The sequence below is a fragment of the Amblyomma americanum genome, chromosome 1, assembly GCF_052857255.1.
Source record: "Amblyomma americanum isolate KBUSLIRL-KWMA chromosome 1, ASM5285725v1, whole genome shotgun sequence".
Taxonomy (NCBI): Eukaryota; Metazoa; Arthropoda; class Arachnida; order Ixodida; family Ixodidae; genus Amblyomma; species Amblyomma americanum.
The window spans coordinates 142211856-142225995 of record NC_135497.1 but is presented as its reverse complement, the minus strand read 5'-3'; the positions used below and the strand labels follow the sequence as shown (position 1 = coordinate 142225995).

The 14140-nt window shown below is 47.1% G+C and overlaps 2 protein-coding genes across 2 annotated transcripts in view; both read left to right on the top strand.

The window, feature by feature from the left end:
- Positions 1-4718, top strand: part of LOC144114013 (tubulin beta-4 chain-like) — a 28600-nt gene extending 23882 nt beyond the window's left edge. Inside the window, exons 4-6 of the mRNA XM_077647451.1 lie at positions 3005-3204; positions 3513-3949; positions 4687-4718. Coding sequence (XP_077503577.1) covers positions 3005-3204; positions 3513-3949; positions 4687-4718 — 669 coding nt within the window. The remainder of the gene's footprint in view (positions 1-3004; positions 3205-3512; positions 3950-4686) is intronic.
- A 1001-nt stretch (positions 4719-5719) lies between these two features.
- Positions 5720-6023, top strand: LOC144136291 (tubulin beta chain-like). Its single transcript, XM_077668520.1, has one exon. It carries the CDS (start codon positions 5725-5727, stop codon positions 5902-5904), a length of 180 nt encoding a protein of 59 aa, XP_077524646.1. The 5' UTR covers positions 5720-5724; the 3' UTR covers positions 5905-6023.
- The last annotated feature ends 8117 nt before the right edge of the window (positions 6024-14140 follow it).

Genomic DNA, 14140 nt, shown 5'->3' with positions numbered 1-14140 from the left:
AAAAGGAATAATCCGCGGTGTGTATCCCTCCGCTACGCCAGAAGAAATTCTTGGACTTCCATGATGCCGGTGTGGGCATCCTCTCAGTTTACCGCTGCAACAGAGGCTGGAGGCTCTCGTATTCCAACTGAGTCTGTTATAGCAACTTTTGCGGGCTCCTCTTGCCGATGGGAAACCAGTCTGGCCCATTGTCTACCGTGTTGACCCACTGAAGCCCCGTCCATTACAATGTAAGAACTGCTGGCGTTTTGGTCAGAGTGGCAAATCTTGCAAGTCGGCAACGCGCTGCCGCGTTTGCGGCGGTGCTCATGCTTCAGACGTCTGCACTTCTAAGTCTGATCTCGCAGCTGACGATCCCACCTGCCCAAAGATGAACAGTGTGTCTTGGACATTATTCAGCGCGATAGGTGCTCGCGCGCGGATGCTTATGCCCTACTTGATTAGAAGCATTGTGCTTTAAAGGTGAGCGTGCCCTTGGCCGGTTGGAGAGGATCAGCAACAAAAAATTTGGTATGCGTCGGGACACTTTGCTCTTTCTGTATAAGACATGTGTACTTGAATTTGGCTCTGTTCTCTTTTCTGGGTGCACAAGGTACAAGCTTGAACCCCGGTTTGTTATTGAGCGACGCGCTCTGCGCCTTTGCTTAGGTCTGCCTAAATCAGTTGCTAACGCTGCGCTGTACTTGGAGAAGCGGATACCTGATCTAAATTTGCGGCTCAGCTTCTCACTGTGCGGACGTTTTTAATGTCTTTGGAGCCTGTTCCTGAATTGGCTAACCCTATATTTACAACGAACCCATCTCTATTCTTTGGTAATTTTTGGCCTAGGTATAAGCTTCCTCAGGTTGTGTTCACTAATTCCCTGCTGTCAAAAATTTCTGTATCAATAAATGCTGTAGTACCAGTTAACCACCGCCGGGCTGATACTGTAGTCCCCTTTGACGACACCTTCCCAAGGAATGCTAAGAATCTGCCTGCAAATGTTTTAAAGGGGCTTATTAAGGAGTGTCTGGATAATTTCCCTAACCATACTGCCGTTTTTACAGACGCCTCCAGAAAAATGAAAAAGCAGCCATTGGCATTTACTCAAGGGCTCTTGAACAGAGTTATTCATTTCGGGCTCCTGACTATACCCCTTTTTTTGTCGCCGAGTTTCTGGCCATTGAGTTGGCCTTAATAAGGAATCCCTGCAGTATCTCTCAGGTTGTTATACTTTCAGACAGCCTTTCCGTCTTGATAGTGCTCGAAAAATCGAGAGATACTCCTATGAGCCGTTCCCTTCAATTTCTTGTTCCACCACATATTACAAAAGTACGCTTTCACTGGGTCTCTGGGCACTGTGGCATTGCTTCTGATGAGAGAGTTGATTTTTTTGCAAAGTCCGCCCTTGGTGGACCTATTGTCCCGTTCGTCCCTAATACTGTCTACTTGACTGCAGCCAGCGTCTCCACTACTTGAGCCATGAGCCTCTCCTTGCTGCAGCGAATTTTCAACACCTGGCATTTCCTTGGAGTGCGCGGATGTGCAGTTCAAGGCAATGTGAAGTGTCCACGACCCTACTGCGCTGCAGAATACCACGACTAAATCTCTAGTTATGTCGATCAGGGATATTTCTGACCACCCTATCTGAGTCTTTGGCGAAATTGAGTCCATAGATCACTTTTTCCTCTTTGCGGTTAACTTCTCGCCGTACAGCTTACTTAGAGATCCCCTCGCTCGACGGGGGCTTGCTCTATTTATTCCGATTCTCCTCTCCTTCGGAGCAAGCGCCAAGGGATATGCATTGAAACCAGTGTGCGATTTTATTCACGAATATATAATTGCATCAGGTAGATTCCTCTGCTAGAATGAGAATTCCCTGCTTTTTCATTTCCGTTTTTTTTAATATTGATTTTTAATCAAAATTCGAGTCTAGGTCACAAAATTATCCAATTACACCACTCCCTGGCCATGAGTGCGTTTGTATCAGCATTGCACCCTGGCCAATCCCCCGCCGTGGGTATGTGCCATTAAGCCTGAGGTCATCATCATCGTCATCAACTCGGGCAATGCGATCGCGGCTGCTTCTTTCCAAACAAGCTTCGCGATCATGCACCGCCTCATGAAACAGCTTATGACATATGATGCAGTGAAAAAGCACTTGGCTTTTAGCACACGTACAGAAACATGCCAACGTGGCCGTGCAAAAACGACACAATTTAGCAGACTTCTTTCTACACAGACCAAGTAATTATGTCGGCCATATTAAGAAATGGCCTGAAGTGAATATTAAGTGCCATGAACGCGGCTTTATATGATCGTATAACTTCCACACACGTTTAAACATTATCTGCTATCAACAAAAGACCGCATTCCTTGGTGGTGATTCAGCCTGTCAGCGCCCTGTGAACACCCAAACGGCTCGACGTGATAATTACGTGCGCACACATTTGTGTTTTTTTCCCCTTAAGCAATTATAAGCGTACTATGCTGATGTTCAGGAGAATGAACGCAACTCCCCAGCTACGAAGTACATTGCCTGGAAGCGGCGATCGAGGCCCAGACTTCGCGCTTTACTACCGTGGCCCATTCCTTAATGCGGTATCTATCAGCGAGAAACATATCGAGGCGCGGGCATGATGCAGTTGCGCAGTCCCGCCAGCAGCTGCAGCAGCTGGTGGGCACGGGCAGGCGGAACCTATTTTGCCTGCCGTGCCAAAGGCGCTACTGACATCAGCGCCACCGCATCTGCATGACGTCGGGGCGTGAAGGAGGTGTGTGTAGGGTCCACGCAGAGCTTTTGAATTTGACTCGAATTATTACTGACAAAGGCCACCTCTACTGATCGCTGCCCTAGAATTTGACCATCAAAATAATTTCTTGTCCCTTTAATGCTCGACAATGGTAGCGAGAAATCGAAGAATCACAGTGCTTAAAAATCAGAAAATTTTTCTTGTGCATAGATGTGGTAGGCTTTGCACCACGTCGACAGAAAGTGCGAATTCAAGCGCATTCAAAACTGCAGGTCTCCGTCACCGTCGTCGAGCCCTACAACGCCACTCTGTCCGTGCACCAGCTGGTGGAGAACACCGACGAAACCTACTGCATTGACAACGAGGCGCTATACGACATCTGCTTCCGAACCCTGAAGCTCACCACTCCCACATACGGGGACCTCAACCACCTGGTTTCTGTCACAATGTCCGGAGTCACAACATGCCTCAGGTGACGAAGCTTTCTTTTCTCCGGGATCGTAGTCTATTACTGTCACTCGACATCTCTATATGCGAAGCTGTAGTGAGTGGCACCGATCACTGCCGTCGAAGAATGGCCCGATGCCCACAATGGCCACAGGCGCTTAGGCCTGCAAACTACTTCACCACACCTGAAGAGGGAATAGCTTGTGTTGTGTATAACTTCGTAGCACAATTGGGGACATGAATGGCGCGGCGCCTGCAGGCCCTTGTTCGCGGTGCTTAACGCAACAAAAAAAAAACAGTCTTAAAGCAACTTAAGTAACCATACACACGCAGGTTTCCCGGCCAGCTGAACGCTGACCTGCGCAAACTGGCTGTCAACATGGTGCCCTTCCCGCGTCTGCACTTCTTCATGCCCGGCTTCGCACCACTCACGTCCCGAGGCAGCCAACAGTACAGGGCGCTGACCGTGCCAGAGCTGACGCAGCAGATGTTCGACGCCAAGAACATGATGGCCGCCTGCGACCCCCGCCACGGCCGCTACCTGACGGTAGCCACCATCTTCCGCGGCCGCATGAGCATGAAGGAGGTCGACGAACAGATGCTTAACGTCCAGAACAAGAACTCGAGCTACTTTGTCGAGTGGATCCCGAACAACGTCAAGACCGCCGTCTGCGACATCCCACCCCGTGGCCTCAAGATGTCTGCGACGTTCATCGGGAACAGCACGGCCATTCAGGAGCTGTTCAAGCGCATTTCAGAACAATTCACTGGTCAGTCATTTATCAGAATTGCTCGAATTACATTCTACTCACAGCACACCCTGCAGTTCACACGTACAATCTGCAGTTGCATAGAGCGCCTACTTCATCGTTCAAGGGCAACTTTGGGATTATTATTTTTTTTTAATCTTAAGGTGGCGCTCCCGTAATATTGCTTAAAGCCCTCTCTGTTCGTTGCAATCTGTTGTTAATAGAACTGTGAGTAAAACAATCATCAAAGAGCAAAAAGCAGAAAACCTAAACCAAAACAGGGGTGTGTTGGATGCGGTGTTCTTTTGTGACAAAGATGACGCCACAAACAGTGTCGGCAAAACTTTTGTACGCGCATTTCACTGACAAACCACAAGCTGCAAGGAACGACCCCGTTGATTAAACATCTCAGATGACAAGCGCGACATTTCCCTGTTCACCAAGCGCAGACCGTGTATCAAGGAGGGGTAATGTTTCCGACGTTACAAATTTAGCAGTGCCCGTAAAAATCACTCATAAAGAGGTAACGAAGCGGCCACCTTTAAAGAGACTCTGAGGACAAATTCAAGTTGGCCTGTATGGAAATGTAGCAGCGTTCTAATTGCGAAAGACACTTTTATCACTAAAAAACGGAGCTTCTACCACTAAGGCTAGGCGAAAGGGAAAGAGATGGGCATTTGTTCCCGTGCCGTGGGGAGTGAGCTACCTCAGACCTAGAGTCACTCTACTCAGACCTAGATACCCTACACAATCTCTAGAACTTCCCCCATTCAACCCTGCGCACCTCTAACCCGAAGAGTGGACAACCCAAACGGGGACAAAGGTCCGTCCCCTTCCCTAGCCAGGTAAAGGTCAAAAAATGAAATATAGATGTCGCCATCACCGACCGTTTTTGCAAGCAAACTACAGTGCTTGAAGAGTTTTCTTCCTTTTTTGTTTTTTGGTCGTGGATCCCTGAGGCTAGTCTACATCGCTATTCACTAAGCGGTGGTCACGAATTTCGCTTGTCTTGACGTCACGAGTTTGAATCGAGAAGCGGGAAAATTTTTAAATCCAATTTTCTCGACATAATGCGTATTTTGTTGCCGGATAAACATCTACATACCCCATAAAGAGCCGAAAATCGATTTTTACTAAAAGCAAATGTCGGATGTAGTTACGCCCTTTAGATGGCGAGCGTGTGTGAGCACTCCCTCCTCACGCTAATCCGCTCCGCCGCTCAGCATACAAAAGAAAACTTGGATTATTCCACTTCTGTTGCAAGTTTAGGCAGGCCTATTTTTGGACGCCATCGCTCAATTCGATCCTCATGATCGAGAAAGGCGCTTTTTGAAATCGGATACTCAGGAATTATGGACAAAAGTATTTTTAAGCGGGAAGCCGTTCATGAACGCAGTTTTCTCGTATAATGCAAGATTTCACTAAAACAATCAATATATCCGCAGATCACCCGAGGCAGTCTCTTAGTTTTTTTTCTATTCACGTTTTCGCTATCTTCAAAAGCGTTCCGGTGCGATCGCTGGAAACACTTTAAAAGGAAGATTTTGCTACATATCAGAATAATGGACCATTACCTTCAATATTTCCTTAACAGTGTCTTACAATTTTCCAATTTTCAAAATTTTTGCCGGAGAAAGCTGGACTGGGTGGCGCAGAAACAAAAATCCGAACAGCTGGGTAACTTGGTGGAAATAATTCGTACGGATAGAATTTAACTAGCTGTATAAGTTCCGCTGCAATTCGTGAAAGCCTACAAAAACAACTAATATTCGTGGTGCCCGTCTTAATTTGCAGCCATGTTCCGCCGCAAGGCCTTCTTGCACTGGTACACTGGGGAAGGCATGGACGAAATGGAATTCACCGAAGCAGAGTCCAACATGAATGACCTGGTGTCCGAGTACCAGCAGTACCAGGAGGCCACAGCCGACGACGAGGGAGAGTTCGACGACGAGGACGCCCTCGCCGACACTGCCTGAGACACCGCTACCGAAATTCCCATTTGGCTTGCAGAGTTCCGATAAAATAAACGATGTATATTAGGCAAGCCAGGCTACTGGCCATGGCGAGCATTTGGTTTTACTAGAAAAAAAATTGTTTGGTGTGACGCAACACGAAACGATATATATTCGCAATAAAGTCCCAGCATGAGTTGGAAATAACGGCGAGAGCAAGGCTGTTCTATCACTTGGAGGCGTGTAAGCTCCTGTTCTTGTTGCTTGGCAAAAAGAGGGCGCCGCTACTGATGGTGACAGCGCTCCATAGCGCCACAACGAATGCAAGTATGCTGGCGCTACCAACGCGAACGAGGACGGCTTAAAGAAGCCTCGGAGAAGTTGCATGTTATATACAATTAGCAGCTGATCATCAATTTAACCGTAGGTGAAATCTCCGCGACGTGCGGCACGAAGCGCGGTGGTTGCACCATGTGCTCGTATACTGATATTGGGAGAGGGTGGAGGATGTTCGCCCCCAATCCTCAAAGCGAGAGGAAATTTTATACAGGAAAACCATGCTGAACTCAATTTAGTTTTACAAAAAAAAAGTCGAAGAAATGCATGGTTCAAACGAATCTCCCCCCCCCCCCAACCGCCCTCTCCAAGAGTGACCCATATCCACGCCCGGTACCGGTGGACCATCAGAACAGAGTTGGAATAAATGCTTCAACGGTTGTTTTCATATTAATGCGTTTGACCAGCGCAGCTGTTGAACGCTTTCGCGATTGAGTGTAGACCATGGTATAAGAAAATATTCTTACACCACGGTGCAGACACTCCACCAGCACCTGTGCGGAGCGCGCTCGAACGGCCATTGGGTGTTCGCGGTGACGTACACGCGGTAGGGTCAAGAAGTCGGGCACAGGCGGACCTCGTGGGGGATTTCTCGAAGGAGCGTATGCACTCGTTTGCTGAGCTCACCACAAACTCCCGCGCTGAGCGCCCTCATCTCCCGCCACCCCACCCATCCCTTACTACCGCAAAGAAATCAGTCTGGCGTCCCCTGCAGACGCACACGCTACTTACACCAGCCCATCTCTATAAATTTAAGCCGGTACCCCCATATGCACCTTGTGCTCCCGCCCCAAGGCCACCCTTGCACACATCCTCCCGTCATGCCCGGCGTCCCCTCCCCCCGCCGGGCTGGTGCCTCTCCGAACCTGGGAGGACTAGGACACCTCGTTGCGGTCAACGGACCTGACCAGGCAGAAGATCGTCGTCAGCAAGGCACCGTGTCACAAGAATGGATGCATTGCATTCTTGCTTCTAGGTCATAGATAAGCTTACCTATCGCCATTTTTCCTACACTGAATTATCGATATACCGGTATATCAACTATTTCGTGAACCCCTTCGAGTTTCATAATCCAGGTTCGACTGTAATATTTTATTTACGAACACAAATAAAGTGACCCGTTACAGTGGCTTTGGCGTTCAGCACCTGATCCCAAGGTCCTGGGTTCGATCCCGTCCGTGGCGGCCGCATTTCGATGTAGGCGAAATAAAAAAACGCCCGTGTGCTGTGCGATGTCGTTGTATGTTAAGGAATCCCATGTGGTCTAAAATCCGAAGCCCTCCACTACGGCGTCCCTCATCGCTCGTGTACGAACCACAATTCACAAATCGAGCGCTGAAAATGTGCGTCGCATGCAGCATCAGGCCGAACTGATCCTCTTTATGAGTGGCAGCTCTAAGTGGTTTAACAGAGTACACTGGGGGGCCCGTCCATATGCTACGTTTTCGTTTATATTAGCTCTAAGTGGGCCACATGCAAGAATATCTGGTACGGATCCAATTGGACTTATTTTTGGAAATGTGGCGGAGAGTTTTAAGTTTGCTTCACTTCCGCCACCGGTTGGCCCTGTATATTGCACTACCTCTGCAATCGGCCTTGTCTTCAACGCGTCTTTACTATCCTGTCTTTCTACCCCATCTTTCAACTCTCCTACTATCTGCACGTGGTAGCGATTGTGGCTCGGCTTCAGCCAGTGAGCAGGCCTGTGCACTTTCCTTTTTTCTTCCTGGCAACACAGACAGACAGACAAACCATAGGGACAGGAACTGCCGCAACGTTTATGCCTATGGTTTGTGTGTCATGCATGCTCGCCTGCGGCCTACTTGGAGCTGCCACTTGATTAGGAAGCCAGCGGTTAACCTTTCTATAAGTGTTCCAGTTGGAATGCCCCTCCTATTCCATTTGAAGCTTGCAATTGGTTCCAAGTAAATAATGGGATATTTTCCGATTGGAAGCAAACAATTTGTTTTGTGTGGGCCGGCATTACAATTGGACGCTCCAACTGGCCTTCCAATGGGTTCAAAATATACATGGGAGGGCACAACCAATTTTAATGGCCGCCTTCTTAGATTCGAGAAACCGAAACTATGGCGCCTTTTCGTCCCCTGACGTCATACTCACATAGTTCTACCTGGATCATTCCACGCCAAACATCCCAGGCGTTGCGCTCGACCATCTCCAATTTGTTCAAAAAATTCGTGGAAACATCGTAATGTGCGTAATGAAAGCCTGAAGCATTTTTGCCTAAAAAATTTATTCGTGAAGTGAGGGAAGATTGAATATTCAGAAAAAATGAGAAAACAGGCACTGCTAAATAAGCAAATATTTAGAAAACACTCCAAAAAGTTTTTCATTGACATTTGCACAGATTCTGTCTTTCGATACAATTCGGAGCATGCTGCTTTACACGGCATAAATATTTTTTTTAATCGAAAAAAGTATGAAAATGTGTCATTTTTGATATTTTTGTTTTAAATATGAACTTTCTCTCGGAAATTCTGGAATAGCCGTTTTGTTCCTGTAGATGTCCAGTACCTATAATAAATTTTACAGGTGATGAAACTGCGGATGCAGAAGGAAAAAATCTAGTTACAAAAAGTGAATTTTGAGCCAAAACACTCGTTAATTTCATCCTGAGGTGGTCCAAGTAAAAATACAAACAATAGCGGATTACGTAAAACAGCTTATTGCCTTCCATTTCTGAAGTTTTTATCGAGGTAATTTTTGTTTAAAGCGAGGAAATAATTTTTGAAGTTGAGCTCTCGGGCCGTAAGTTGCGTCGTCTCTTAACGCCTCTTCACCGCAGAGCACGATACTGCAGACACTGTAGCCACGCGAAACCTTATAGTCCTTGTTCTTAAGTGAGTAGTCGAACAGTCTGAGTAGTCGAACAGGTGTTCGTGCGAAAAGATTTTCTTAACGCTGCTAGTGTGGCACATGCCCAAGTGGGCTAGCTGTTTGGCGTGATTCTGTCGCAGTCAGTCATTCTTGTCGGCGCCATGAAAGACGTAATCAGCAGCATAAGAGCTTGTGAGACACCGATCTGGAAATGACTAGAACGATGCGGTGTTGAAACAATCCGTGACGCAGTAGCACCATGTGGTACCTGACCTTTGTGGCCGTCAGAAGCTCATGTCCGGTTGTTTCCGTTGTGATTAGTTTCTTTTATTTGATTTAATCAGTGCAATTTCTACATTAATACTCCAGCGACAACTATAGACGAGACACTATGCTGGTGAAGCACCTTCATGCGAGCGACGCACCTATGCCAACGCCTCCTAAACTTTTCAAGGCCTGTGCCCTCTCTAGCGACGTCAGCACCCACCGTCCTACCTGGGCATTGCCATATCCTGCGGCTGCCTCCGGTTCTCCATACCGGCCTTTCCGTCCCGTCGCCTCCCGGCTCATTTTTCCCCTCTTGTTACACGCAGCTAGTTCGTCGAGCCAGTCGCCTCGTGGTCGCTTCAGTGCTGTTTTCCTTGCGCCCGTTCTGCGACATACGGGCTTCGACATGCCTAACAAGTATTGTGTACCTATGTGCTCAAGAAACTACAAGATGGGGAACAAGGTTCAAGTGTTTCCTTTGCCAAAGGATGAACAGCTTTACAAGTGGCTCAGTGCGATTCCCCGAAAGGATTTTGTGCCTACTGCCAACAACAAGGTACGAAGTCATTTTCTCTACTGTTGCCACAAATGAACAGTATTTAAGGGAGCCATGACAAAAATTAAGCTTTACCTCGATATTAGATTGTACTGCATTGGTAATGTGGTGCGTCGCACTTTTGCTATTGTAAAACAGGTGTGCGCCTTACACTTCCATGCATCCTGCCTTGAACATACCTCATCGTACACCAATCCCCGGACAGGAAAGGTGTTCGAAGTCCCTCTAAAAGTGCCACACCTGCGTCTTGGGTCAGTGCCATCCTAATTCCCTGGCTGTCCCTCGTACCTGTCAAAGAAAGATGCCGTGCCAGCAAGGAGCTCCCCAGATGCCGAAAAAATGCGCCGGGAGGCAAATGTCTTGCTCGTGCTATTGAAGTGTCAGCAGCCTGCTATCGACAAGAACAAATGCAGTGCAAATTTTCATCTCTGCATGAAATGATGGAGCGCTTAAACGTCAAGTGTGTCCCGGTTGAATGGACTATTATTAATCACCCAAACTGTAGCATGTTCTTGAATATTGCAAATGAGAGTGCGCTGGTCCTACAGTGTTCTGTTACTGTTTTCGCATATCTTCGTATCACGGCGTGTTTTCACGGCAACTCAGTGAAACATTTAGGAGATTTTGTCGTGCCTGACGAAATCGGTGACATCAATGTCCTACTTGACATATTAAATAAGCTACAGCAGATTTCTGACGACAAAGGTTCATCTGATGGCCTTACTGACCTGATAGTAAACCTCATGGAAAAGATTAAGGAAAGCGTCCGCAAAAACAGAAAGGACTCTGTTAAACTTCTGAGGGAACAAGTGTTGTTGCTTGAGAGTGACTGCAGTACTCATCTCAAACAATGGTGCTTGCTTGCATCTGCATACTATATCTCCTCATGCATACGAGTTTTTGAGGGGCTCTGGTTGTTTGACTTTGCCGCATCCGAGTACCATTAGAAACATCTGCTCCTCTTTCCACCTATCACCTGATAACGAATCAGGTGATCAGAATTTTCTTAAATACATTGGCCAGAGGTTTAATAAATTGAAATCGCATGAGAGTGCTGTTACTTTAATGGCAGACGAGATTCACGCTCAGCCATTTATGAACTTTACGATGCCGCATAAGGTGAGGATTATTTACCCACATCTAGACGATGCAACGCGACCCATTTTTTACATCATTGACGCTGTGTAACTGTTAAAGTGTGCTAGAAATAATTGGCTTAACTAAAGAAATCCTAAAGCCAACTTTTATTTTCCTATGTTTAACCTCACTGACAATTCCGTCCACCCTGACATTATACAGTGGGCATCATTCAAGGATCTCAGAAAGCTTCACAAACTTGAATCTTCTCAGCTCTTGAAGTACAGTTATAGGCTGCATTCGAAGGCTTTAAACCCAAGCAATTTACAAAGGCAAAATGTTAAACTAGCCTTACAGGTTTTCAACATCTTTGTGGCTGAAGCCTTCGACATGCACTGCGATTTTCCTGTACTTTCACGTGCGAAAGAAACTGCCAACTTCATCAGAATAATTATTCATTGGTGGATGGTAGTTAATGTGAAGATGCCACACAAGGGCTATCACTATCGCGACGTATACGAAGAGCCAATTTCATCGTTGAATGATGACCCCAAGCTATCCTTTTTGAAAGCCTTCAAAATCTGGCTTGACGTATGGAAATTTTATAAACACGACAATTGCACGCCACAAAGGAAACTTTTAATGCTCTGTGGCATTCAGCATATGCTCTACTTGAATTCTCAAAGTATTGTGTCTATGAGCTCGGTTTTAAGTACGTGCTACTCGGAAAAGTGCAAACAGACGGCCTAGAGAAGAGGTTTCTTCAGTACAGACAAATGGCTGGCGGTAACTACCACATCAGCATCCGACAGCTTCACGAGTGCGAAGGCAGAATTCGCCTCCAAGGCACGCTTCCTGTGATGTGCGCCGATGACTTCAGCGACGATGAGGTCGGTTGTTTGTCAAGTGCTGAACATTCCTTCAAAATTGCTGAGTTTACAGAAGGTCTGAACAGTTTGAGTTCACGCGCGCCTGTGTTTGGCTATGTAGGTGCTTTTGTGCTCATTCTGTAATAAAAGCCCTGAACTGCGATTTCTGCCGAGAGCAGCTTGTTATGGACTGCGAAACAACAGAACATGATGATGCCGATGTTCACTCTTTGATATCTAGCTTGAATCGAGGCAGGCTGGAATTCACAAGTGCATGTGTCGTCACTGTCGTGATGCACACCGGGGTAATTGTAAAAAAAGCTATTACAACCAGAGAATGCCACAATGTTTCTCCAACACAAAAACCAGAGAAATGTTGTTCAACAACTGGTTATCGAATCGCTGCCAGAGTTTGGCGACCTTGTGACATGCTTGAATGGGCACGTCAAAAAGTATGCTTTTTTCTCGCACGCCACAAGCCTGGTCCAACACTCCATGTTAGCATGCGCTAGCTGCAAAAATATCACTGTAATTTTTTACTTACTAAAGTTAACTCTTTGGTTACCAGTTTACTACTGGGAACAAAAGTTTCCCGGACGAGAGTTCTAGGAAAAACGTTTATTGTAGATCCACCTCGCTACCCAGTCGCCTGATATTGTATGAAGGCATTAAAGGGACTATGCAATGAATAAAAAGTCACTTGTAAATGTTTTCAATGCTTAGAAATGATGCTAAGAAGCATTCACACCAAGCATGAGTCTTCAGAACTGAGCCAGCAATTTATTATGAACTTTTAATAACCGTGTTTTTCAAAATTCGCGGGCCGATTGGTGTACTCGCAATGACCAATTTTGGAACTAAAGTCGTGGAAAAAAGACGTCACTGTACCATGACGTCGCCAGGCCACCACACACTCTCATTCGCTGGAGCCACGGCAGCCACGACGTCATGGGCACACTTCCGGTAGCCGTAAAAATCACCTTCTCGTGCCGCCGCGCGACCCTCTCGCACAAGAGCGAGCCAGGGCATTGCCTTCGCGCATATGGTTTCAATTTTCCTCTGCAGCCTCTGTCGGGAGTTCCGGAGCCACTCGCACGGCTATTCGTGGGCACGCATAGGGCTAGATGCCCATCGCGGCCGTAAAAACGAGCAAACGCGGTTCGTGTTCTCGCCTGCGCTGACGATGTGGGCCCTCGCCATTACACAGAAGTTCCGTATGGTGTTTGGCGCCAGTGTTAGTTTTGGGAAATTTCCGAGGTGTCGTTCTGGACCGCGGGGCACGAATTATCTACAGAGGTGATGATCTGCAGTGTTTGGGAACGCCGCAACAGTAGGATCCTCACCGCTCGCCAGAGGTTGCAGAAATATACAACCAATAGGAAATGCGTGGAACGAGCTGCAGCTGCCAATAGCTACCAAAAAACGTGCAGTAATTGATTTACCCCTCGAAGTGACGGTATTATCAGAAACCTGGTGGCGGCCTGAAGAAGCCGAGCATCTGGTCGAAAGATGCTTTTGTGACCATTAAAAAACTGTTGAATCACCGGCGGTGCTGACATTCGAACCCAGTACGTCCTGTGTATACGGGGCATATGCTGTATGCTACCAGGCCCTCACTGCGATTTTTGAACAGGAACTCCGATTTCGCGAAACCAATGAGTGCACTTTTTGGGGACGTCCTCATCTCGTTTTTATACGTAAATATTTGTTTCATTTCTGACTTCCTTCCACCAGGAGTCCGATCCCTTTTATTTGGATTACTCGCAGCCAACTTTGTTAAAATTGGACTGGATGTGACTGGAGGCAGTTCTGAAATGAGGTGCAAGAAATGAGGTGCATGTAAACGTACCACCTGTTGCAAAACTTCCTAGGCCGATGCACCCGTGGCCGGAATATGGTCACACGCGTACGGTTTCGTTCATTTCTTGGCGGGAACTTGTGAATGTCAGCGGAATTCGTCCTCGACATTTTAAACGGCAAATCTATATGCTGTATCAGGGATCACCGTAACATTGTTCGCGCGCACTAAGGCCACGGACGCCATGACCTGCGAACTGTCGCAACATGTGTGCATGCGACGCAGCAGCCGTCAGGCACGGCCGCCTTTGTTGGATACATGCGTCTGCTTATCTGAAAACAGCGCAACGGACGCGGACAATGACAGGAGTGGACACAAACTCAGCAGCATGCGTCCACTTTTGTCATTGTCCGCGTCCTTTTCGCCGTTTTAAGATATGAAGAGCCAACTAGACCGCACCTCTACCACTGTATGCTTATCTGAATTTGGAGATGATAGGCGTCTCGCACCTTGTGTTCT

Excerpts from the sequence above, each read along its gene's own strand:
- LOC144136291 (XM_077668520.1), top strand. The coding sequence starts at position 5,725 with ATGTTCCGCCGCAAGGCCTTCTTGCACTGGTACACTGGGGAAGGCATG.